This window comes from Osmerus eperlanus, chromosome 27 (genome assembly GCF_963692335.1).
Source record: "Osmerus eperlanus chromosome 27, fOsmEpe2.1, whole genome shotgun sequence".
Lineage (NCBI taxonomy): Eukaryota > Metazoa > Chordata > Actinopteri > Osmeriformes > Osmeridae > Osmerus > Osmerus eperlanus.
Window position 1 is genome coordinate 6,070,720 of NC_085044.1, and position 24,079 is coordinate 6,094,798.

The following is a 24,079-nucleotide window of genomic DNA, read 5'->3' on the forward strand; positions in this document are numbered from 1 at the left end:
TCCTCCATCCACTGTAAGGCCTGTCAAATTACCACCTGGCTGTATAAATACAGCCAGGTGGTCTTAGAAGCACTTTCAGACCATGACCTCTCTATCAGGTACAACAAACGCTGCCCTGTTCAACCAGACTGTGGATCCTTTGACCCAGCTGTGAATATTTGTAGCCATCCATTGTACACAGAAAGCACCCGACTACAGAACATCTCAGCCAAGTCGGCTCCCACCCTGTCCTTATACTGCCCCACTGCACAGTGTTAGGACCTGGGCTTGCACTGTGTCTAGCTTGGTCAGAGCAGAGCTGCTGCAACATAGCTGCTGCACCCATAAAATATTACTGCTGTAACCAGAAACACATACATCTTCATGGAGGCCCTTGTGGCTTCATGTTGTGGACATTTCTGAGAGAATCAATCGGGTCATCAACCCCAATCAGCCTGTGACCATTTGCCTCGCTTTCTCACAGACAATTGTGAAGGAAAAAAATATTTGTACCACTGATAGGTGCATATTAATCTTGTATTACAATATCTTGAATGTGTGCGTAAAAATAATTCTGACAGTTGTCTCTCAATTGCTAGTTCAATGGTTGCTTAGAAACAAAGTAAACCAACTTGACCCAGAATGCCTTTAGTTACCCTAACATTGTATTTAAACAATTGAATAACATAATTTATTTAACAAATTGATTAGATTTTTTGTAGTGCTGTCAGTTTAACGCGTTATTAACGGCGTTAACGCAAACCCATTTTAACGGCGTCAATTTTTTATCGAGCGATTAACGTTCTTTTTGGCCAAGCAAACTTTGTAGTTTTTTTCACATGCTGTTGCAGCAACTACTGATGTTAGAAAGACTACAACACCACACTGGATCTAGCTAGACCGGATACAAAACAACAGGCACGCCGCACAGACTTGTTTGGGCTTGCGAGCTGGCTAAGAGTAGTAGGCTAACGTTACGTTTCGAGTGGATGGCGAAATGGGTGCCAATACGATTCTGAATGGAAAATGTACTTTTAAAAAGTTGCCAAATGGTTCCATTGACAAGACCAAAGTGATCTGTGTGTTTTGTCGTTGTGAACTGAGCTATCATCGCAGCACGTCCAGTCTGAAAGACCACTTGATGGCCAAGCACACAGCTGATGAGAATTCTCCGCCCCCTCGTCAAAGCCAGGCGATTGCAATGTTGTTTTCAATTTAAAAAAAACATTTGCACTAAGCAATACAATCCACTTTTCCATGTTGATAAAAGCATTCAAATGAAAAAAAATTATGGGACAAAACAAATCAATGGACATTTAAAATAGATAAAAGTGTGCGATTAATTGCAATTAATCGCGAGTTAACTATGACATTAATGCGATTAATCGCGATGAAATATTTTAATCGTTTGACAGCACTAATTTCTTGTATTAAAACAAACTTTAATATCATACTTATGGAAACAACAAAATGTTGTCGGTGAAATCATCAGTGGGATCATTTTCTATAAACACTACTATGAATTGAGATGGTTTTGCTGCTAAGTCATCTTATTTGATCTGAGATGTGAGTGACCCATGCTAACACTCAGCATCTCCGCTGAGCGGTAAAGCAATGTAACTTCAAGAGGGGCCAGAGCTTTGCATTTTCAGGCCCGTCATTGGGCCCATGTACGTCGCGGGCCCTGGTTTGACCGCACCAACTGCACCGCCTATAGCTACGCCCCTGCTTCTGTGTCCATTGAAAGAGATGATCTGAGACCAACAGTTGGAGGTCAGGGTTTGAATAATACTGCTGAGTCAAGGGCTATAAGAGCTGACAGATGGACAGAGACTGTTTAAGCAGTTGTTTATGAAACAGCTGGCAGACCGAGTAAAGTACGTTCTGGATGAAATAGTAAGGGACTTGTAAGGCTTCATGGGTTAATAATGGGATTTTTGCTGCTAAGCGGCAATTTTGTGATTTGTGAGGAACAATGGAGACTGCTTAGTTTTAGAAACCATAAGGGTGACCTTTATCCTGTAAGTTAGGATAGAGCCAAACTATTGATCATAGTAAGGACTTTGTGACAGACATGCATATGGACCAATAACTTTTGAGAACTGTGTACTATAAAATGATGTGTTGAAGGATGTTCTGGGCCATCAGCTGAATACTGCTGGTGTCTACTGGATTCTCCGGTTCCACTCTAGAATGCTAGATGGAGCTGTATGGAGATCAGAACTTGTGAGTGTTACGGCCTCGGCCTGGTCCCTGTCCCTTTTACACCCCCTGTTGGTTCTCCTGTATCATCCTGCCTAGACCCTACACACCTGCCACCCTGCACCTCATCATCCTGCAATACTTCAACCCGGCTTTCCAACCACTCCTCGTCAGATCGTTGTCACAGCTACTGTGGTAGTATGCGCTTTTGACCCTCAAGCATTGCTTGATTTACTTGCTTTCTATAAAACCTGTTTTCTTTGTTCCCGGGATCGTCATTCGTGTACCCAGTACCTGTCTGCCTGCCGACCCGCTGGTTCACAACGCAAGACCACAACTCAAGACTACATCCCAATAAATCACCTCAGTGTATCTGTGCTGCGTTTGGGTACACTCTGTACTACACCGTATCAGTGAGACGCTGTTTGGGTGTGTGTTACTTCTGATCCCATATGTTTTTTTAGTCAGGAGCTTTTGTGTTATTGTCTGATGTTTGTGTGTTGAAGATGGTCATGTTGGTGTGATGATCATGATCATGCTGTTCAATAAATATGACTTTGAATTCATTCAATTCAGTTCAACAGTTAATTGTCCTCAACATTTGCAACACAAAATTCAATATATTCTAATCCAACATTAAAATGCAACTAGCAGTAGTACAAACAGTTTTTTCCCCTTCACACTCCCCAGTCCACACCTTCCAGGAAACACACATCATTGATCACTTTCTTGCACGTGACAACAACCTTTTATTATGGCCAGCCCAGGTCAACCTTTCATCAAAATAGACCCCAGAAACCTGAATGTCTGCTCATTTTCCAAACCATTCCCATACAACATCATGCAGACCTCCTCCACTACCTTTGTCCTTATGAAGAACACAGTCTTTACCTTTTCAAGGTCAGCTTAAATTGCATTCTTTCTTTGCCAAAATATCTTACATTTGAGAGTTTATAACACATTTTATTCATCCTCTCCTTATTAGAGTTATTCTCTGTGTGGTGTTGTACCAGGGAGCAGGTTCAAGTGCAGCCTAGGAGCAAAGCTTATTATGGGATACATCTGAATAATACTGTGAGTGTATCTCTGCTCACAGGTTTGACCATGAAGGGAGGGTTTCAGATATTTAAATAATGGCACCATGAAATTTAAAAGAAAACAATGGCAGTGTTATCTTCAAAGTCTGAAATATATTGGTATATTCTTAACCCATGATGTTGTATGTCATGAAACAGAAATGACTCACCTATTTCTGAAGTTGTGTAGAAGGATATAAAATAGAAAGTTTAAACATCATTAAAACAGAACACATCCGTATACTGAGTGAGTTAATCTTAAAAATTGATAATGAATAACATGAGCTCAGAGTATGGAGTGGTTACAATGGGCAGCATAACCAGCTAACCACCTCCAATGCTCCAACTCCTACTTACATTTGAAAGTATAATTGTATCTGTACAGACAGGGAGACTGTGTTGTCATAGTTCATGTAGAGATGTTCATATTCATGTTCTGTAGCTGTAGAACACTTACTTCTCCTGGTCCATACAGCCACAGTATCCTCCTCCTTCTGTCCTCCATAGGTGACCTGACAGATGTACACTCCTTTATCTGACCTCCTGTAGCCTCTCAGCCTCAGAGACACGTTGCCTCTCTTCAGCTCCTGGGTGACCAGACTCACTCTGCCCTCATAGCCCCTCCCCTCTGTCACCTGGCCATTCTTATACAGGTAAATACACTCTGTCTCCTGAAACCACCTGATTGTCATGGCAACAGTGCTGGTCTCAGGAGAGAGGTGACATGAGAAGGTAACATCCTCCCCCTCATCACCCACCACAACCCTCTTTGGTACTTTGAGTTTAAACTCATCTGTTGGGGAGAAGAGAAACAGTACTGACATCTCTGCAGCTCTATACACTTTCAACTTAGATTGACATGTACTAAGAATCTAAACTCACACCACTAGCAAACATGAAGGACAGCATGGATGATAATGTAACCAGTATGGAGAGGTTATAATTTTTGTATACTGCATATGTTCATTAATTATTGAATTTGTTCATTTAATGACTAGAGGGATGTCAGATTGTGAACATATTTGTACATGTTTGTACATTTATACTTAATGTTTCAATTCAAACAATGACTACTTGTGTCCACTTACTGTGTTGTCCGGCCTCTGCCATGTGTCCTTCCTGTATAGAGACAGTTACAACACTTGATCATGCTAAAACATTACAAAACATGACAGTTTAATTATTGTTCCATTTGACATGGCAAACCACAAGGACTTTATTCTTCTGACCTTTGAGTCACACAGAAACATGTTTTTGCTGCTGTTTCCTCAATACGGACATGAACACATCAAGATCTTTTCTTACCTTTTCTGAACTTGAATTCCAAAACTTTATCAGACAGATGTTTATTATAAATCTCTAGCTACCTGTAATTCATACGTTTCCATGGTTGTACATATGATCTAAACGTATTTTCTTAATTCGTCTGCTGTACTGTAGAAACACTTGTACTTTAACCTGGGTGGGGAACAGGTGTGTATAACCCCTCCTCCATCCCTAGAGGTCAGATGAGGAACTGCAGATGAAACACCAAAGTTACTCTTCACACATTTCTCTTCTTCAGAGGCTGGCTGGAGACAGCAGTCAGAAAGTCAACCCCTGCAGGAGAGGTTGAGGCCAGCAGAGAGCAGCACAGTTCTACTGAGGAAGTTCTAGAAGGAGCAGAAGTTGTCATGAGACCAGTGACTCTGGGAGGCAAACTCAGGAGGAACAGTCACTGCTGTCAGTTACCTTATCATATTATCAAGATCAGAGATGTTGGTCAATCAAAGTGCATTCTCGTCCGCTATCCCTCCATTCCTCTATCACCTCTCCTTTCTACCCTATCCCTCCATTTCTCTCAAACCTCCTCACCTCGACCCCAAACGGTGGTTTGTCCCGTGCACTCAGAGAAAACATCAATAGCACTGCGTGCTGTCCCAGGACGTAAACAGGTCCACCTCTGCCCTGCCGCATCGACCAGAGAGGAAAAATGTTGCCTGTATTGGTTATCAAACATATATAAAATGTAAAAAAACATATTCATAAATAACCACCGTGCTAACAGCAATGGACCACTCAACGCACCAATAAGATGTTTGCTTGGATGTTGGTGTAGTCAAGGTTTGGGCATCCAATGACTCAAAGTTGATGTGGGTATATGTGTGTATAAGCGTATATGTTTGCGTGGTTGAAAAACTGTATGCTAGCTGCTCCCTTCAGAACTCGTACAAATTGAGCTGTCTAAAACAAATCACTAGCTCACCTATGAGCGCTCTTCCGCTGGGCGGGGCTACAGTTATCGATCAAAGCCAAGCCAAATAAGGTATTATTTTCCATGGTCTGGGGTCAGCGCCAAAAAGCTAAAGATATTGAAAACCTCTTCACCTCTATATTTTCAAATGATAACAGATACAACACAAACCCAACCCAGTGGACCCAGTAGAGTAACGTACAATATGGCTTCAACACCTTCCCTCGTCCTCTCATGGGCTGCCTCATGACATCAGGTCCGCTCTGTTGTTGAGCAGGGCTGGAATATGAAGGGCTCTCAGGGAGCGCAGGTGCATGAAGGCCCCAGTCCAAATCTCTGTCACTAAGCGGTGGAGGCTGATATGACACGTCTCTGATGGGTCCCACTCTCCTCCTATTGGACCCTCTTGGCATTCTCCTCCCCACCTGCTCTGGGACGCATCCGGGAAAACTGGGTATTGGGACACCACTCTGCCCATGTCGACTCCGCACCCGATGCTCAAACTTCCCTCCAACGGGTGGGTCAGATCACACACTGCGCTATCGCCAGCGATTGCGACGGTGCCGTACAGGGTCTAGTCCCAGCCAGGCAAACCACCTCTGCAGCAAGCGCATGTGTGTAAAAGGCCTAGGGGCACTGCTTCATGGGCTGCAGCCATCATCCCCAGCAAGGACATCACTGAAGAGCGGTGACTGTGTGAGACTCTGAAAGCACAGAGTGCTGAGACTGGTGCCTCTCTCCGTGGTGCTGAAACACTGCTCCCATCTCTACACTGTTCACTCGTATGCCTCGGTAGGCAAACTGCAGAGACGACCAGGGTGAGCTCTGAGAGGAGAGAGGAGAGGCGCATATTCCTGAGGGCACCAAGCCGTCCTTGGCCTGTTAGGAGACGAGGCACCTGAACGATTTTGAGGACGTCCCCTGCCACTTCCAAGACGGCACTTGCACTTAGCTCTGAAATCAGCTGTCAGTAGCAGGGGCGGGGGATATCTGTTCTTAGGGGAATAAGAAGCATCCTCCTCAGCTGAGACGTCTCTATTGGAGACCTCAGAAGGACACCACTTCTCACAAGTGTTTCATTGTTTATAGTTACAATGAGTCATTGTTTGTGTTTAATTAATTCTTGTTTGAAGATGACCATATGTTATCTTTATTATCTCCTTTACTGGAGAGAGATGCAACATCAAAGAACTTTGGGACACTTGGCCCTGAGGCTTTATTGTTTCAACTGTCACTGAATAGTGTTAGCCAATCACAGAGACAGCTACATTGATTGATTGACCATACAGAATGAACATTTGTTATACGTTTATATAAGGCAGTGTGTATGTGATGTTCTTTACCACCCTTCCGAACGACCTGTAGTATACATGTTCCTTGTCTGTGCAAACTTTCATGGCGAATAAATCCCATTCTGATTCTGATGTCCTTCGTTATGACGGGTCTAGAGTACTCTGTTTGCTAATGTACTGTACTAACTAAATAAATTGTATTAAGCCGGCATCTTGACTACTCAAACTACACAGTACCGTCAGTATTTTCCTTCACACTTGGCAGATGTGTGGACTGTTGATCCTGAGTGAGGCACGGGTGGGGCAGAATTCCCTCCTGAGTGAGGTCTTTAGAACAGTACATTCATAACATTCCCAATTCACACTTGATGAATGTGCCTATAATATACCTATAATGTCCCGAAAAGACGACATTCAACACCAGAAACACCTTAGAGTGTATTACATGTATTCCCCACAACAATACATGTAACCTTTGCTCCTTTCACCAGGAGAAAGAGGCGGACACCAATTGAAGCACAATAAACCATCATATCTCAGAAAGAACAGTCATTCAACACGCCTTCCCCTGCTGACGACCTCCTGATCGGCTCTGCCCGTCGATCCGGCTTCTGGGTTGCCCTCCTGGCCTGTACTGGTCACCCTCTGGACCTGCCCCAACACTCAGCCCTGCCTCCCCAGTCCCCTTCCGGACCCCCCGGCCACCCGGCCTTGATTTCCTAACCACATCCTCTGCATCTGTCATACTGAAACATTCTGCCTTTTACACATTAGCAATTCTACATATCCATTTTAAGATGCACATCTACAAAGTGTTTACAATTCAAAAAAGGTAAAAAAAGCTTCTAAAACATTTACAAGCTATTTTTTTTACATTCTTTAAAATATTATGCAAGCACTTTCTTAAAAACATTTGCCAATGCACATTCTTTCTAATAAAACACATGCGTATGCTAGAGGTCAAAACTCCTCTTGAAAACACCAAACTTGGTATATGTATGCACGGAAAATTGCAAAACCTTTATATATGTATGCAAGCATCTACAACTTTTTAATGCACAACTTGGATATACGTATGCACAAAGTCAAACACATTTGCCAAATGCACACTTTTCATTATTAAGCATTATTCTCTTTTTTTTTTCCTCAAAATTTGTTTCTCCAAAGTCCATCAAAACGAAGGCTCCTTTAGGGGCGTTCGACATATCCAAATCCTTCTCCCCTCATCTACACTCTTGCCCTCCTCTCCTCTCTCGTCATCTCCTCCTCTATGTTTGAGGGCTCTTCCATTCACTGATTTCATTGACCTCCTCTATAAACTGACCACTGAGATCCATCAGTCGTTGCATCAGTTTCTCTATCTCTATATCCTTCACCTCCATCTCTCTAGCCTTCTCTTGTATCTGTCTATCCTTCTCCTGAATTTGTCTGCTGAAATCTCTCTGCATCTTAGTGTGTGAGATCATGATGCTCCTCTGTAGCTCAGGTAGGACCACCTTCATCAGGTTTCTCTCTGCTTCAACTCTGGCCTCTCCTTCATAGTTCTCCCTGAACTCCTCCATCTCCTGCCTGTGTCTCTCCTCCCTCTCCCTCCTCTCATTCTCTCTCTTCTCTCTAAATCTCTCCAGCTTTCTCTCCATCTCCTCTCTCCGGTCAGTCTCTCTCTTCAGCTCCCTCTCCAGCTCTCTCTTCTTCTCCTCATCCCTCTCTTCCTTCACCTGTCTCTCCAGTTCAGATGTTCGATGGCTGAGTGTTCTGATGTCTCCCTCGTGCTCCTGGATCACTCCCTCTATCTTCTTCAGAGAGTTCTGCAGCTCTGTCTCAAACTTCTCTTTCCTCTCTGTCTCCTCCCTCTGTATCTTCTCCTCTCTCTCCCTCTGAATCTTTCCCTCCATCTCTCTGACCTGGGCTTCTGCCCCCTGGTAGGTCTGACTGCTGTAGAAGCTCTCTCTGTTTCCTGCCACCATCTCCTCTACCTGGTGCAGCAGCTCTGGGACCTGAGTGCCATGGGCCCTGTCCTTAATGTTGAGGACGTGGTACCTGTTCCCACATTTCTCTACAAGCTGCTGGAGGTCCTGACTTCCTGTTTGGAAAAACTCCTCCTTGCTCTGCTCTCTCAGACTGTCATCATGGGTGAACAGAATGACAGTGTGTCCCCAACAACCCTCTCCAAACATGTCCTCCATTCTCTCCATGGCTCCTCTCTCCTCCCCCTCAGAGGGCTCCACTGGTACGACCAGGAGGAAGGCGTGGGGTCCCGGGGCGGACAGACGGACACACAGCCCCACATCCTGTCTCATCTCCTCCAGAGAGAGTCCAGGGCAGAACCAGTCTGGAGTGTCCACCAGCACCAGCCGTCTCCCACACACGTCCCCCTCTCTCCTCCTGCTCCCCTGGGTGACTGCAGAGGGGCTGTCCTGGGCCCCAAACTCCTCTCTGCCCAGGATGGTGTTTCCTGCTGCCCTCCTCCCAGCCCCAGTCCTCCCGAGCAGCACCAGTCTCAGCTCAGACACACTGGGAGACACTGGAGGGTCTGGACTGCTGCTCTCTCCCCCCACTGCAACACAACACAGGGACATGGTCACACCACTGGTCTAGTTAGAGAAGAAAGTGCATCGGCACATCAAGGCTGATATTAACTACTCAGTTAGCTGTGTTTTAAAACTGTAATTGATATCTGACAAATACAGACAGCATAGAATAACATGAATTAAAGGCTATAACGAACATCTCTTTCAGAATAAATCATAATCAAATAAATAAAATAAAAAACTGCAGAGCAGTATACATAGTAGTATCAGGCCGTTTGAGATTATAAACCTGAACTCTATAATCACTATGAAACACACAGTAGGATAGAAGATGTAAGGACAGTAGAGGATGGGTTAGATGTTCAGGTGTTTGTAGGTGTCTGTAACAGAGCTGATGACTCACTGTCTGGAGGTTGTTCCATGCTGTGTCTCCTCCTGACTCCAGGGACCACAGTAGAACCTTCATCCTGTGGTAGTGGTGGGTCTGTATCTGGGGTCTCTCCTCCCACTGCAACACAACACAGGACACAGCTCAAACTACTGACGTGAGGGTCACCCTGGACATTCATACCAGATGTTCACCTCAACAGAGTCATCTGACTATGATACTGAACCCAGAGTTAGACAGGTTCCTGTAGGTGCATGACCAGTGTATAGAGAATGGACTGGGTCAGATATTCAGGTGTTTTAACAGTGTTGAGGACTCACTGTTTGGACGAAGATCCAAGCTGTTGCGTCTCCTCCTGATTGGTAGTTTGGGGGCTGCTTCTGAGATCTCTCCTCTCTCTAACACACAAGATGAAACAACCATTCAGAGGGCATCATATTTAGAGGGAAATATTCAAACTAAAACTTCACATTATAACACTCACCAGTGGTTTTAAACGATAACTCATTTCTCTGTCTCTCTACCTCAGTGTTTAGGTCACATATCTGCTGTGCTGAAATAATTGGAAAAAAATAAATAATCCATAAACATACCATTTCCAAATACAAAACACTTCAAATGTATCACAGAAATGATATGAAATACAAGTTACGCCATGAAATCTTACCAAGTTTAATGTTTTCATTTTTGACATCTTCCACATGTCTGTCTCTCTCCTTCAGCAGTTCATCTCTCTCTCCTAGTTGTTTGTCCTTCTCTTGCAGTCTCTTCTGTGTCTCTTTACCTTCACTCTCTAGTCTCTCCAGTCGTTGGTCTCTCTCTCCTAGTTGTTTGTTTTTCTCTCCCAGTTCCTCCTGCCTCCTCTTTAGTTCATCATCTTTCTCCTTCAGCTGCTTGTCTTTCTCATCACACACTTTATCTCTCTCCTTCAGAAGTCCATCTCTGTTTCCTAGTTGTTTGTCTTTCTCTTCCAGACTCTTCTCTCTCTCTTTACCTTCACTCTCTAGTCTCTCCAGTCGTTGGTCTCTCTCTTCTAATTCTCCCTCCTTCTCTCTCAGTCTCTGTTTCCTCTCCTCTACTTCCGAGTCTTTCTCCTGCAGTTGGACTGTGAGCTTCTCTTCTTGGTTGTTCTTGTCCTGCAGGTCTTTTCTAAGCTCCTCCTGTTGTCTCTCCTTCTCTCTCACCTGCTGGGTCATGTCATCCAGTTGTGTCTCTTTCTCCTGAAGGTGTTGGTTCTTCTCCTTCAGTTGTGTTTTGGTTTCCTCCAGTCTGCTCTCTGTGTCCTCTAGTTGTTTATTCCTCTCCTCCAGGAGTGAATCCTTCTCTTCTATCCTCTTTTCACTCTCCCTCAGTGTCTTGTTCACCTCCTCCAGGTGTCGGTCCTTTTCCTCCAGCTTCTGGTTCCTGTCCTCTAGAAGTTCATCTCTCTCTCTTAGTTGTTTGTCCTTCTCTTGCAGTCTCTTCTGTGTCTCTTTACCTTCACTCTCTAGTCTCTCCAGTCGTTGGTCTCTCTCTCCTAGTTGTTTGTTTTTCTCTCCCAGTTCCTCCTGCCTCCTCTTTAGTTCATCATCTTTCTCCTTCAGCTGCTTGTCTTTCTCATTACACACTTTATCTCTCTCTTTCAGTAGTTCATCTCTCTCTCCTAGTTCTTTTTTATTATCTTTCAGTCTCTTCTCTCTCTCTTTACATTCACTGTCTAGTCTCACCAGTTGCTGGTCTCTCTCTTCTAATTCTCCCTCCTTTTCTCTCTGTCTCTGGTTCCTCTCCTCCAGTTCAGAGTCTTTCTCCTGCAGTTGGACTGTGAGCTTCTCTACTTGGTTGTTCTTGTCCTGCAGGTATTTTCTAAGCTCCTCCTGTTGTCTCTCCTTCTCTCTCACCTGCTGGGTCATGTCATCCAGTTGTGTCTCTTTTTCCTTCAGCTTCTGGTTCCTGTCCTCTATTAGTCTGTGAATGTCCTCTGGACGTTTGTAGTCCAGCTGTATTTCTGGAGGGTTATATAAAAATATGAATTAGGGTTTGAAATCAATCAAACAGCTGGTGATTCGCAGATATTTATTTTTATATCAGTACGTTGTAGGGTTGTCACAAAAACCGGTACCCCGGTACCAAGTTGGTACTCAAACAAAAAAACGGTACGATACCAGAATTTCAGAGGTACCGGGTAGCTGGGTCGGACGCTGACAAGCACAGTGTTGTGACTCACCAGAAGTCGTTAAAAGTTGCTAGATTTGTTGCTAGATTCGATTTTTTGTCACCAGGGAAACGAAAAGTCGCTCAATCTAGCGACAATGGCCCTGGTTCCCCATACCTCAGCCCAGCCACCGGCTCGCTCTCCGTGGTCCCCGGGCCGTCCCCCGGACCTGCTCCGACCCCCTACCCTACTTGTGTCCCGGGTGGGACGTCCGGTGACGTGAGAGGGGGGTACTGTCAGGACAACAGCCTTGCCCCCTTGTTTCGTTTTGCCCTGTCCCTGTGTCCCTGTGTCCCTGTGTAATTGTCTTCACCTGTCTTGTTGATTGCTGTGGTGTTCTGTTCTCGTTAGTGTTATCGTGTCCACCTGTGTCTTGTTTGGTTCTGAGTATTTAGGTTCCTGTTTTGTGTCCAGTCTTTGTCTTGTCCTTGCCTATGTTACTTTGAGTATCCTGCCTGTTTCTCAGTTCAAGAATAAAACCTCTGTTTCAGAACTCTGCCTGTCTGTCTCTCCTGCGTTTGCGTCCTACCCCTGCACTCAACCGTAACATCTACCTGCTACCTGCCTGAAGTAAACATGAAGTTCCAAATATTCTCTTCGTAGGACCTGATTGCAGTTATGACCCGCTTCCTCTCTATCCTATCAAGTACATCAGTGCTCTTGTTTGCACAACAGTGAGTCATTTTCACATTTCTTTAAAACACTGCCAAAACTAAGCACAACAGTTAAGCAAATTTTGTGGATTACAAAACCTTTACAGGTACAAAGCACTCCTAGTACAGTAATAAATATACTGTACATGTATATATTAAACCAAACTGAAGGTCTTATTCCTTTCTCCTTGTTCACTACACTGCTTTGTATATGTCTTTTAAGTAGTGTTTTATACTCACCAAGCAAACAAGCAGATTCCTCTCTTCTCCTCTTGTCCTCTGGGCTCTCACGTTGTAAATACTGTTCAACTGAAACAATGATGGAGAACTGACATGTTAGATATATTACACTGCAGTAATACATTCTCTGTCAAGCTACTTGGAACATATACAGTTCAACTTCTAATACCATCAGCACAGCAAATTATGTTGAAATACTTTTTATAAATATAATTGTATAAATTATAAATTATTTCATGTTCCATTTCTAAACCAAATACAGAAAACATGTATTGAATGTATATTCCTGACAGTTTATCCTGTGTTGATGTTTTACAACAAGAATGTTTCTTCTGTTTCACAGGTCAGGCAGTGAAGTGCATTCTTTCAGACATGTTGTAGTTTGAACAACATATTCTTAAGTTTTAAGCAGATTTGTGTTGTAGGTCTACTAGCACCACCTACTGTACTGGAGTGTGGTCCAGAGACAGACATCTAAATCCTCCCTATTGGTCTGGGTTCTCTTAGAAAAGGACCAGTGAAGATCTCTCTATGCTTGTACAATCCCACAACAAGGCCTCCACCGTCAGTCTTGTAATGCCCTGAGCCCTCAGACTCACCTTTAACCTCTCCCTTTCCCTCTGTCCATATCAGGGCCTCAGCCTCTGCCTTACTGATAGACACCATCACCTCACCCCCCTCCTCCCTGAGGGCCTGCTTAACCAGACTGTCTGCACTCTGGAACCCACATCAGTTTTACCCACACCCCCATCCTCCTCACACCATTGTGACCTCGGAGCACCTCATACAGCAGGTCCTGTCTACTGTGGGATGTGAATGACTGTACACTCATCAGAACTGCACTAGAGTCAGAGCATATAACCACTCCAACCTCCTCCATCCACTGTAAGGCCAGTCAAATCACCAACAGCTCCACTGTAAATACAGCCAAGTGATCTTAGAAGCACAATCAGACCATAACCTCTCTATTGGGTACAACAAACGCTGCCCTGTTCAACCTGACTGTGGATCTTTTGACCCACCTGTGAATATTTGTAACCATCCATTGTACACAGAAAGCACCCGACTACAGAACATCTCAGCCAAGTCAGCTTCCACCCTGTCCTCATACTGCCCCACTGCACAGTGTTAGTACCTGGGCTTGCACTATGTCTAGCTTGGTCAGAGCAGAGCTGCTGCAACATAGCTGCTGCACCCATAATATATTAATGCTCAGAACCACATACATCTTCATGGAGGCCCTGGTGGGTCCTCTGTCCACACCTTCCTGGAAACACACATCACTGATCACCTTCTTGCACGTGACAACCACTTAGACTCCAGAAACCTGAATGTCTGCTCATTTTCCAAACCATTCCCATACAACATCATGCAGACCTCCTCCCCTACCTTCCTCCTTGTGAAGAACACAGTCTTTACCTTTTCAACTGAGAATTCTGAACCTTGACTAACTGAAACTACGTGTTTGGGGGATATTTAAACAATGACACCATGAAATATAAAAGAAAACATCTAGACATGAAGTCTAAAACAAGCATGATGTTATATGACATGAAACAAGGAAAATTACTCACCTTTCTGTAAAGCTGTGTTGAAGGATAGAGAATAAAAAGTTAAAACATCATCACAACAGAACATATCAGTAAAGTTTCAGTGTGTGTTGTTGTTAATCAATGATGATGAATAACATGATGATGTCAGTAACCAGATGGACAGAGAGTAAGAATATAATGCTGCTCTATGATATGCAAATGCTCTATGTTAACAGTCATCAGCATCAACATGTATCAGTGTTACGGTCTCCTCTCCCTGTCTGCTGTTTCTGTGTGTTTGTTTCAGTTGCAGGATGGCAGGCAGGGGGAGGAGCCATGATCACTGATGGGGAACATCTGTGCTGCACCTATATAAGCTGGACCTCTCCAGGAGATCTCTCTCCTTCATCACAACATTGATCATTGATCATTCCCACAACTTGTCTGACTCTTTGTCACCTCCCACTAGCATGGTTGTGACATCATTGTAAGCTATGGAGTGTCATGTTAGTTCAACATATTCTTCACTAATATGTATCACTACTAAGTGGTGTGAGCCTGTCTTTTCAAACACTGGATTTTAAACAAGCTGAGAGTATAGAGTGGTTAGAATAGGCAGTATAACGAGATAAGAGTAAAAAAACATTGAATGCTCTAACTCCTACTAAATGTGAAAGTATAATTGTATCTGTGCAGACAGCGAGACTGTTGTCATAATTAATGTGGAGATGTTCATAATCAAGTTCTGTAGATGCAGAACAATGACCCTTGTGACAAGGGGGCCTTGTCAGCCATGGGCCTGGCAGCCCGTTGGCCTCGTTACCGACGCAAAGCCTCAACGAGGCACACCTGTTGCTCATCTAGCCCACTCCTGGTGAGTACAGAAGGGGACAAAAAGGGCTGATATGTTGGTTGATGTGGACATGTGCTCTGCTACACAGACTCGCCGTAAGGAGAGAAGGACCCTAACGGTGCGTTCACACTGCAGCGTTGTTTAACGCTCTGCACCGCTTGCCTTCCCACAGTGCACCACGCTCGGGGGCGTGTCAGACAGATTAATGCAGAGCTGGAGTTCTCTTAAGTCACTGTTGTAGTTCGTATAATGTCATGGCCAAGCGTGCAGACTTGGGTTCATGTACTCACAATATCGATCAAAATACCACTTTTACACAACATTTGTGTAAAACTACAGAATTTTTATTAGTGCAAGATTACAGTAGAATAAATGTTACGTCACCGTCACTCATCCAGTCGTTTGTAGGCTGGGCTAGCGAGCTAGCAGTGGCACAGAACAGTCACGTAATGTGACGAGACTGAATTCAAAAGTATAAAAACACACTAGGGACACTGACAACATCGGCAACCCTGCACCATGCATTATTAGTTTAATGTAATCTTTAAGTTCAGGCTCGTCACATTAGTAACTTTGTTCTGAACAGAACTGGGTGTGCAGACCCATACGGACAGTTTCTCCTCCATCTTGAAATTGTAAATCCTAGAAATGTTTACCATGAGCAACAGTTGCTACGTTACAAGAAAAAAGAAACCAATCCGATTGGCCAACGCTAGCGTTTTCACGCTCCTCATTTACATAAAGTTGAGAAAATACAACTTGCAACGCTCCGCTCGCCTTCCCACAATGCCCTACGCGAGCGTCAACGCCTGGTTTCATTGAAAATGAATTGGAAGCCGACGCCCCGCGCCGCCCGCTCCGCTGCAGTGTGAACGCACCGTAACGATTGAGCCAGGAGGGCCAGAGGCAAAGACACGTGAATACCGAAGAGACACGCCAACATAGATTTCTCAGTTTCCTTAGTACTGTTTTTGAAGGTACCAAAAGGTGCTATTAAAACCCTTCAGCTTACTTTCTCTCTCGCGAGTCTGTCTCAGTACTTCACACTCTCCCTGGGTCATAAACCCACACATAGATGACCTGACAAATGTCAGATGATAGACGCCATCACCTCACCCCCCTCCTCCCTGAGGGCCTGCTTAGCCAGACTGTCTGCACTCTGGAACCCACATCAGTTTTACCCACACCCCCATCCTCCTCACACCATTGTGACCTCGGAGCACCTCATCCAGCAGGTCCTGTCTACTGTGGGATGTGAAGGACTGTACACATAAGAACTGCACTAGACTCTGAGCATATAACCACTCCAACCTCCTCCATCCACTGTAAGGCCAGTCAAATCATCAACAGCTCCACTGTAAATACAGCCAGGTGATCTTAGAAGCACATTCAGACCATGACCTCTCTATCGGGTTTAACAAACGCTGCCCACTTGTGAATATTTGTAGTCATCCATTGTACACAGAAAGCACCCGACTACAGAACATCTCAGCCAAGTTGGTTCCCACCCTGTCCTCATACTGCCCCACTGCACAGTGTTAGGACCTGGGCTTGCACTGTGTCTAGCTTGGTCAGAGAAGAGCTGCTGACCCATAGACAATACACCCATAATCTATAACTGCTCTAACCAGAACCACATACGTGTTCACATACACTTCTTGCACTTGGCAAACACTTTTTCAATATGATCAGCCCAGATCAACCTCTCATCAAAATAGACCCCAGAAACCTGAGTTCCTGCTCCCTCTCCAAATCATTCCCATACAACATCATGCAGACCTCCTCCGCTACCTTCCTCCTGGTGAAGAACACAGTCTTCTACTTCTTAACCGAGAAGTTTGACTAACATCAGACCTGGACCCAGGCTCACGTGGATCTCAGGAGCAAAGCTTATTATGGGATACATCTGAATAATACTGTGAGTGTATCTCTGCTCACAGGTTTGACCATGAAAGCAGGGTTTTCAGATATTTAAATAATGGCACCATGGAACTTAAAATAAAACAATAGCAGTGTTATCTTCAAAATCTAAAATATATTGGTACATTCTTAACCTATAATGTTGTATGTCTTGAATCAGATATTTGAAATTACTCACCTCGTACTGAAGTTGTGTAGAAGGATATGAAACAGAAAGTTAAAACATCATTAAAACAGAACACATCAGTATACTGTGCGATTTCATCTTAAACATTGATGATGAATAACATGGTAGTGTCAGTAACCAGATTTGTTGAAAACAAGGATGCTCTATGAGATGCAGCTGCTGTATGTTAATGGTCCTACATCAACATACATCCGTGTAATCTATGGCGCTAAGAGTTGCATGTTTTTTCAACATGTTCTTCACTATACACCACTGCTAAGTGAGCCTGTCTTATCAAACACTGTAGATATATACAAGCTCAGAGTATAGAGTGGTTAGAATGGGCAGCATAACCAGCTAACAACCACTAATGCTCCAAGTCCTACTTACATTTGAAAGTATAATTGTATCTGTGCAGACAGCGACACTGTTGTCATAGTTAATGTAGAGATGTTCATAATCATGTTCAATATCTGCAGAACAATGACCCTCCCTGGATCATAAACCCACATGTAAATGACCGGACAAATGTCCCCTCCTCTATCTGACCTCCTGTAGTCTCTCAGCCTCAGAGACAAGTTGCCTCTCTCCAGCTCCTGGGTGACCAGACTCACTTTGCCCTCATAGCCCCTCCCCTCTATCACCTGGCCATTCTTATACAGGTTAAGTACTGGTCTGACTTGTACCTGAAATGGAGTTAGGCATGAAAGGGTTAACTAAAGTTCGGGAGGAAGGTGGCGCACCAAGACTCCTCCTTCTCCAATCAAACTAATACGCATCAGCCCAGTAAAGCACGGAAGAATGCGACCAAACTCCCCTTTGTCAATAAGAGTTCTGTATAAAGTATCTTCCGTTCCTCTGGTCCTTGTGCTAGCATGTTGTTGTCATTTCGTCGACTTTGCGTGTACGCCGCTGTTGCCGTTGCCCTGCCTGTCTGCCCGCCCGCCCGTCTGCCCGCCCGCCCGTCTGCCCGCCCGCCTGTCTGCCCGCCTGTCTGGCCGCCCGCCTCCTGCTGCTCGCGTCTGCTGCTCCCGCTCCGCCTGTCCTGCTCTCCCCGTCTCCCGGCTCAGGCTGTTCACTTCCCGGCCTCGTCTTCCGCGGTGGGGATGGACCTCCTGGTCCTCCGCCCGTCCCACGACGAGTTCCCTTCCCGGCTGGAGAGACGGTCCCGCCCGTGGCGTTCTGGCCGCGTCCTCGGGGCCCCCGGCCGCTCCTTGAGCGGTGCTGCTCCGGGCTCCTCAGCTCCATGGGCTCTCTGCTGCCTCCCTGCCCCGCACCTGCCCCTGCGTGCTACGGCCCCGCCTAGTACGGGCCGCGTCCCCCTAACCTTGTCCTGTGCTTTTTCCCCTGAAGGTGGCTCCACTCCGGACTTCCCCCCGTCAGGCCCCTGCTTGCCCCTGCCTTCACGCTGGCCCCGGCGCCTCCCCCTGTTCGCCCCGTGGCCCCCTCTGCTTCCGGGCCTTCCCCCGTGTCTCCCTCCCTCTGGGCCGCTTCCTGCTGGCCAGTTCCGCTCCGGACTTCACGCCCGTTCCGGCTGCTGCCCTTCTCATCGGCGCCCTGCCCGCTCCTGCCTCCGCCACCTGCTCCTGCCTCTCCTGCTGTCGGGCGCTGGGCCGCGCCTGGCGGGTTCCTGCCTCTTTCACACCCGCCCCCCGTTCCCCTGCCTCCCGCCCTCCCTGCCCCGGCTCTTGTCCTCGCCGGCCTTCCTGCCCTGTTCGTGGCGTGCATCGCCTCCGTGGGCTCTCCACCGCCCCTCTGCCCTGCGCATGGCCCTGCCCCTGCTTGGCCTGGCCCTGCCCCTGCTTGGCCTGGCCCTGCCCTCTCCGGGCTGCGCCCCTCCCTCCGTCGGCGTCCTGCCCGATCCTGTCTCTGCTTCCCCCCCCCCCCCAGCACTGCCCCTCTACTGCTGCCGGGCGCTAAGCCGCACCCTGCGGGTTCCCACACCCTGCCTCGCCCGCCTCCTCCTGCCCCGGCTTTGGCTCCTGCCCTCGCTGACCTTCCTGGCCTTTTCACAGCGTCTTTCGCCTCCTTGGTGCCCCCCTGCCCCGTCCCTGCCCTGCCCCTGCGTGCTCAGTCCTGCCCCCGCCTGCTCTGGGCCACGCCCCCCTGACCGTGTCCTGCAGGTGGCTCCGCTCCGGATGACCCCCCCGCCCTGGCTGCTGCCCTTCCCATCGGGTCCCTGCCCCCTCCTGACTCCGCCTTCATGCTGGCTACGGCGCCTCCCCCTGCCCGCTCCTGCCTCCTGGCCTTCCACTGTCTCTCTCCCTCCGGGCCGCTGTCCCCCTGGGTGGCCCCGCTCTGGCCATCCTGCCCGCCCGGCTGGTGCATTTCCTGTTGGGGCCCTGTCGCCCCTGCTTTCGCTCTGCCCACGGCACCTCCCGTTGCCCCCTCTGTGGCCCCCTCTGCCTCCGGGCCTCCCCCCCCGTGTCTGCCTCCCTCCGGGTGGCCGTCCCCCGGGTGATTACGTGGACCTGGCCGTCCTTCTCCTCCCGTCCCGGGTTGCTGCCCCCCGCACCGTTGTCGTGGCCCTGTCCTCCTCTGTTGTCGGGTTTCGCTGTCCGCCCTGCCCCCGCTCTCCTTCCCGTCCGGTCCTGGCTCCCGCGGGCCCCGACCCTGGTGGTCCGTAACGATTTTGATGGCTGCTCCTTGTCTGCCTGCCAGAGCCTCCATGCATGCTGCTTCTGCGGCAGGACCCGCTCTCGCTCCCTCGACCCGGCCGGCCTGCGGGCCTTGGGACCGCGTTCGAGGCCCTCCCGTCCGCCCGCCTTGCTGGGTTTCCTTGGGGTTCACTGGCAGGACTCAAACTGCTTGCCGTCTGCCTGGCATTGGATGCAAAAGCAGACCGTGCATCTTTGACTGTTTCTTGAAGCACTCCGCTTGATCCTCCTCAACGAGTCCAGAAGTCCCCTCCTCCTTCATCTCCTGGACGACTTCCTCACTATCGGCCCCCCTTCATCTCCACTGGCGCAAGGCCCCCACACCGCATCAGGCTTGGCTCTGCTACCAGCCTCCACCAACCACATCAGGCTTGGCTCTGCTACCAGCCTCCACCAACCACATCAGGCTTGGCTCTGCTACCAGCCCTGCTTCAATAAAAGCTATCTATTCAATCGATGGTGTGATTCCTGAACTCGTGAACCCTGTAAAGGTGTCTGCCTGTCCTCCCTCCATCACATTCTCTCTGCCATCTCCAGACCAGACTACCTCTGTCCATATCAGGGCCTCAGCCTCTGCCTTACTGATAGACACCATCACCTCACCCCCCTCCTCCCTGAGGGCCTGCTTAGCCAGACTGTCTGCACTCTGGAACCCACATCAGTTTTACCCACACCCCCATCCTCCTCACACCATTGTGACCTCGGAGCACCTCATACAGCAGGTCCTGTCTACTGTGGGATGTGAAGGACTGTACACTCATCAGACCAGCACTAGAGTCTGAGCATATAACCACTCCAACCTCCTCCATCCACTGTAAGGCCAGTCAAATCACCAACAGCTCCACTGTAAATACAGCCGGGTGATCTTAGAAGCACGTTCAGACCATGACCTCTCTATCAGGTACAACAAACGCTGCCCTGTTCAACCTGACTGTGGATCTTTTGACCCACTTGTGAATATTTGTAACCATCCATTGTACACAGAAAGCACCCGACTACAGAACATCTCAGCCAAGTCGGCTCCCACCCTGTCCTCATACTGCCCCACTGCACAGTGTTAGGACCTGGGCTTGCACTGTGTCTAGCTTGGTCAGAGCAGAGCTGCTGCAACATAGCTGCTGCACCCATAATATATTACTGCTCTAACCAGAACCACATACATCTTCATGGAGGCCCTGGTGGGTCCTCTGTCCACACCTTCCTGGAAACACACATCACTGATCACCTTCTTGCACGTGACAACCACTTAGACTCCAGAAACCTGAATGTCTGCTCCTTTTCCAAACCATTCCCATACAACATCATGCAGACCTCCTCCCCTACCTTCCTCCTTGTGAAGAACACAGTCTTTACCTTTTCAACTGAGAATTCTGAACCTTGACTAACTAAAACTACGTGTTTGGGGGATATTTAAACAATGGCACCGTAAAATATAAAAGAAAACATCTAGACATGAAGTCTAAAACAAGCATGATGTTATATGACATGAAACAAGGAAAATTACTCACCTTTCTGGTAAGCTGTGTTGAAGGATAGAGAATAAAAATTTAAAACATCATCATAACAGAACATATCAGTAAAGTTTCAGTGTGTGTTGTTGTTAATCAATGATGATGAATAACATGATGATGTCAGTAACCAGATGGACAGAGAGTAAGGGTATAATGCTGCTCTATGATATGCAAATGCTCTATGTTAACAGTCATCAGCATCAACATGTATCAGTGTTACGGTCTCCTCTCCCTGTCTGCTGTTTCTGTGTGTTTGTTTCAGTTGCAGGATGGCAGGCAGGGGGAGGAGCCATGATCACTGATGGGGAACATCTGTGCTGCACCTATATAAGCTGGACCTCTCCAGGAGATCTCTCTCCTTGATCACAACATTGATCATTGTTTGTGGCAACCCTTAATCCTGGTTCACACCTTACACCACCCTACACATGCAAACATTCACAAATCCACTCCATACAGTACTGATTCCCTTGATTACCACATTGACTTTTAAGTTCCTTTAGTTTAATAAATACTTTGGACGCCCTCATTCCCACAACTTGTCTGACTCTTTGTCACCTCCCACTAGCATGGTTGTGACATCAGTGTCAGCTATGGAGTGTCATGTTAGTTCAACATATTCTTCACTAATATGTATCACTGCTAAGTGGTGTGAGCCTGTCTGTTCAAACACTGTGGATTTAAACAAGCTGAGAGTATAGAGTGGTTAGAATAGGCAGCATAACGAGATGAGTCAAAAAACATTGACTGCTCTAACTCCTACTAAATGTGAAAGTATAATTGTATCTGTGCAGACAGCGAGACTGTTGTCATAATTAATGTAGAGATGTTCATAATCAAGTTCTGTAGATGCAGAACAATGACCCTTGTGACAAGGGGGCCTTGTCAGCCATGGGCCTGGCAGCCCGTTGGCCTCGTTACCGACGCAAAGCCTCAACGAGGCACACCTGTTGCTCATCTAGCCCACTCCTGGTGAGTACAGAAGGGGACAAAAAGGGCTGATATGTTGGTTGATGTGGACATGTGCTCTGCTACACAGACTCGCCGTAAGGAGAGAAGGACCCTAACGGTGCGTTCACACTGCAGCGTTGTTTAACGCTCTGCACCGCTTGCCTTCCCACAGTGCACCACGCTCGGGGGCGTGTCAGACAGATTAATGCAGAGCTGCAGTTCTCTTAAGTCACTGTTGTAGTTCGTATAATGTCATGGCCAAGCGTGCAGACTTGGGTTCATGTACTCACAATATCGATCAAAATACCACTTTTACACAACATTTGTGTAAAACTACCGAATTTTTACTAGTGCAAGATTACAGTAGAATAAATGTTACGCCACCGTCACTCATCCAGTCGTTTGTAGGCTGGGCTAGCGAGCTAGCAGTGGCACAGAACAGTCACGTAATGTGACGAGACTGAATTCAAAAGTATAAAAACACACTAGGGACACTGACAACATCGGCAACCCTGCACCATGCATTATTAGTTTAATGTAATCTTTAAGTTCAGGCTCATCACATTAGTAACTTTGTTCTGAACAGAACTGGGTGTGCAGACCCATACGAACAGTTTCTCCTCCATCTTGAAATTGTAAAACCTAGAAATGTTTACCATGAGCAACAGTTGCTACCTTACAAGAAAAAAGAAACCAATCTGATTGGCCAACGCTAGTGTTTTCACGCTCCTCATTTACATAAAGTTGAGAAAGTTGAGGAAGCAACGCTCCGCTCCGCTCGCCTTCCCACAATGCCCTACGCGAGCGTCAACGCCTGGTTTCATTGAAAATGAATTGGAAGCCGACGCCCCGCGCCGCCCGCTCCGCTGCAGTGTGAACGCACCGTAACGATTGAGCCAGGAGGGCCAGAGGCAAAGACACGTGAAGACCGAAGAGACACGCCAACATAGATTTCTCAGTTTCCTTAGTACTGTTTTTGAAGGTACCAAAAGGTGCTATTAAAACCCTTCAGCTTACCTTCTCTCTCGCGAGTCTGTCTCAGTACTTCACACTCTCCCTGGGTCATAAACCCACACATAGATGACCTGACATATGTCCTCTCCTCTATCTGACCTCCTGTAGTCTCTCAGCCTCAGAGACAAGTTGCCTCTCTCCAGCTCCTGGGTGACCAGACTCACTCTGCCCTCATAGCTCCTCCCCTCTATCACCTGGCCATTCTTATACAGGTTGAGTACGGGTCTGACTTCTACCTGAACCCTGTAAAGGTGTCTGCCTGTCCTCCCTCCATCACATTCTCTCTGCCATCTCCAGACCAGACTACCTCTGTCCATATCAGGGCCTCAGCCTCTGCCTTACTGATAGACACCATCACCTCACCCCCCTCCTCCCTGAGGATCTGCTTAGCCAGACTGTCTGCACTCTGGAACCCACATCAGTTTTAGCCACACCCCCATCCTCCTCACACCATTGTGACCTCAGAGCACCTCATCCAGCAGGTCCTGTCTACTGTGGGATGTGAAGGACTGTACACTCATCAGAACTGCACTAGAGTCTGAGCATATAACCACTCCAACCTCCTCCATCCACTGTAAGGCCAGTCAAATCACCAACAGCTCCACTGTAAATACAGCCGGGTGATCTTAGAAGCACTTTCAGACCATGACCTCTCTATCAGGTACAACAAACGCTGCCCACTTATGAATA

The 24,079-nt window shown here is 47.0% G+C and overlaps 4 protein-coding genes across 6 annotated transcripts in view; 1 reads left to right on the plus strand and 3 right to left on the minus strand.

Moving 5' to 3' along the window:
• Positions 1 to 14,438, minus strand: part of LOC134013977 (trichohyalin-like) — a 77,992-nt gene extending 63,554 nt beyond the window's left edge. Inside the window, exon 1 of the mRNA XM_062453775.1 lies at positions 14,360 to 14,438. Coding sequence (XP_062309759.1) covers positions 14,360 to 14,423 — 64 coding nt within the window. The 5' untranslated portion in view covers positions 14,424 to 14,438. The remainder of the gene's footprint in view (positions 1 to 14,359) is intronic.
• LOC134013982 (GTPase IMAP family member 9-like) overlaps positions 1 to 24,079 on the minus strand; it is a 78,465-nt gene that overhangs the window by 9,688 nt on the left and 44,698 nt on the right. The window contains exon 3 of one of the 2 annotated variants that reach the window (XR_009929007.1): positions 8,074 to 8,213. The exons of the other annotated variant lie outside the window; for it this stretch is intronic. The gene's annotated coding sequence lies outside the window, so the exon portion shown is untranslated. Of the gene's footprint in view, positions 1 to 8,073; positions 8,214 to 24,079 lie in introns of those variants that run through there. 2 annotated transcript variants of the gene reach the window in all.
• Positions 7,784 to 13,012, minus strand: LOC134013969 (trichohyalin-like). Of its 2 annotated transcripts, none has more exons than XM_062453761.1 (6): positions 12,786 to 13,012; positions 10,369 to 11,685; positions 10,186 to 10,254; positions 10,022 to 10,099; positions 9,717 to 9,821; positions 7,784 to 9,339 (listed from the first exon to the last, which is right to left on the minus strand). In XM_062453761.1, exons 1-6 carry the CDS (start codon positions 12,907 to 12,909, stop codon positions 8,051 to 8,053), a joined length of 2,982 nt encoding a protein of 993 aa, XP_062309745.1. In that variant the 5' UTR covers positions 12,910 to 13,012; the 3' UTR covers positions 7,784 to 8,050. The 2 variants fall into 2 exon arrangements, with proteins under 2 accessions (XP_062309745.1, XP_062309746.1); XM_062453762.1 differs by having other exon boundaries at positions 7,784 to 9,281; positions 9,713 to 9,821.
• LOC134013563 (basic proline-rich protein-like) lies at positions 18,132 to 19,883 on the plus strand. The gene has a single exon (XM_062453066.1). It carries the CDS (start codon positions 18,132 to 18,134, stop codon positions 19,881 to 19,883), a length of 1,752 nt encoding a protein of 583 aa, XP_062309050.1.

Excerpts from the sequence above, each read along its gene's own strand:
- LOC134013969 (XM_062453761.1), bottom strand. The coding sequence starts at position 12,909 with ATGTATTACTGCAGTGTAATATATCTAACATGTCAGTTCTCCATCATT. Across the intron at positions 11,686-12,785 it reads GGAATCTGCTTGTTTGCTTG|AAATACAGCTGGACTACAAA; the intron begins GTGAGTATAAAA and ends ATAACCCTCCAG. Across the intron at positions 10,255-10,368 it reads AAATGAAAACATTAAACTTG|CACAGCAGATATGTGACCTA; the intron begins GTAAGATTTCAT and ends CAATTATTTCAG.
- LOC134013563 (XM_062453066.1), top strand. The coding sequence starts at position 18,132 with ATGTTGTTGTCATTTCGTCGACTTTGCGTGTACGCCGCTGTTGCCGTT.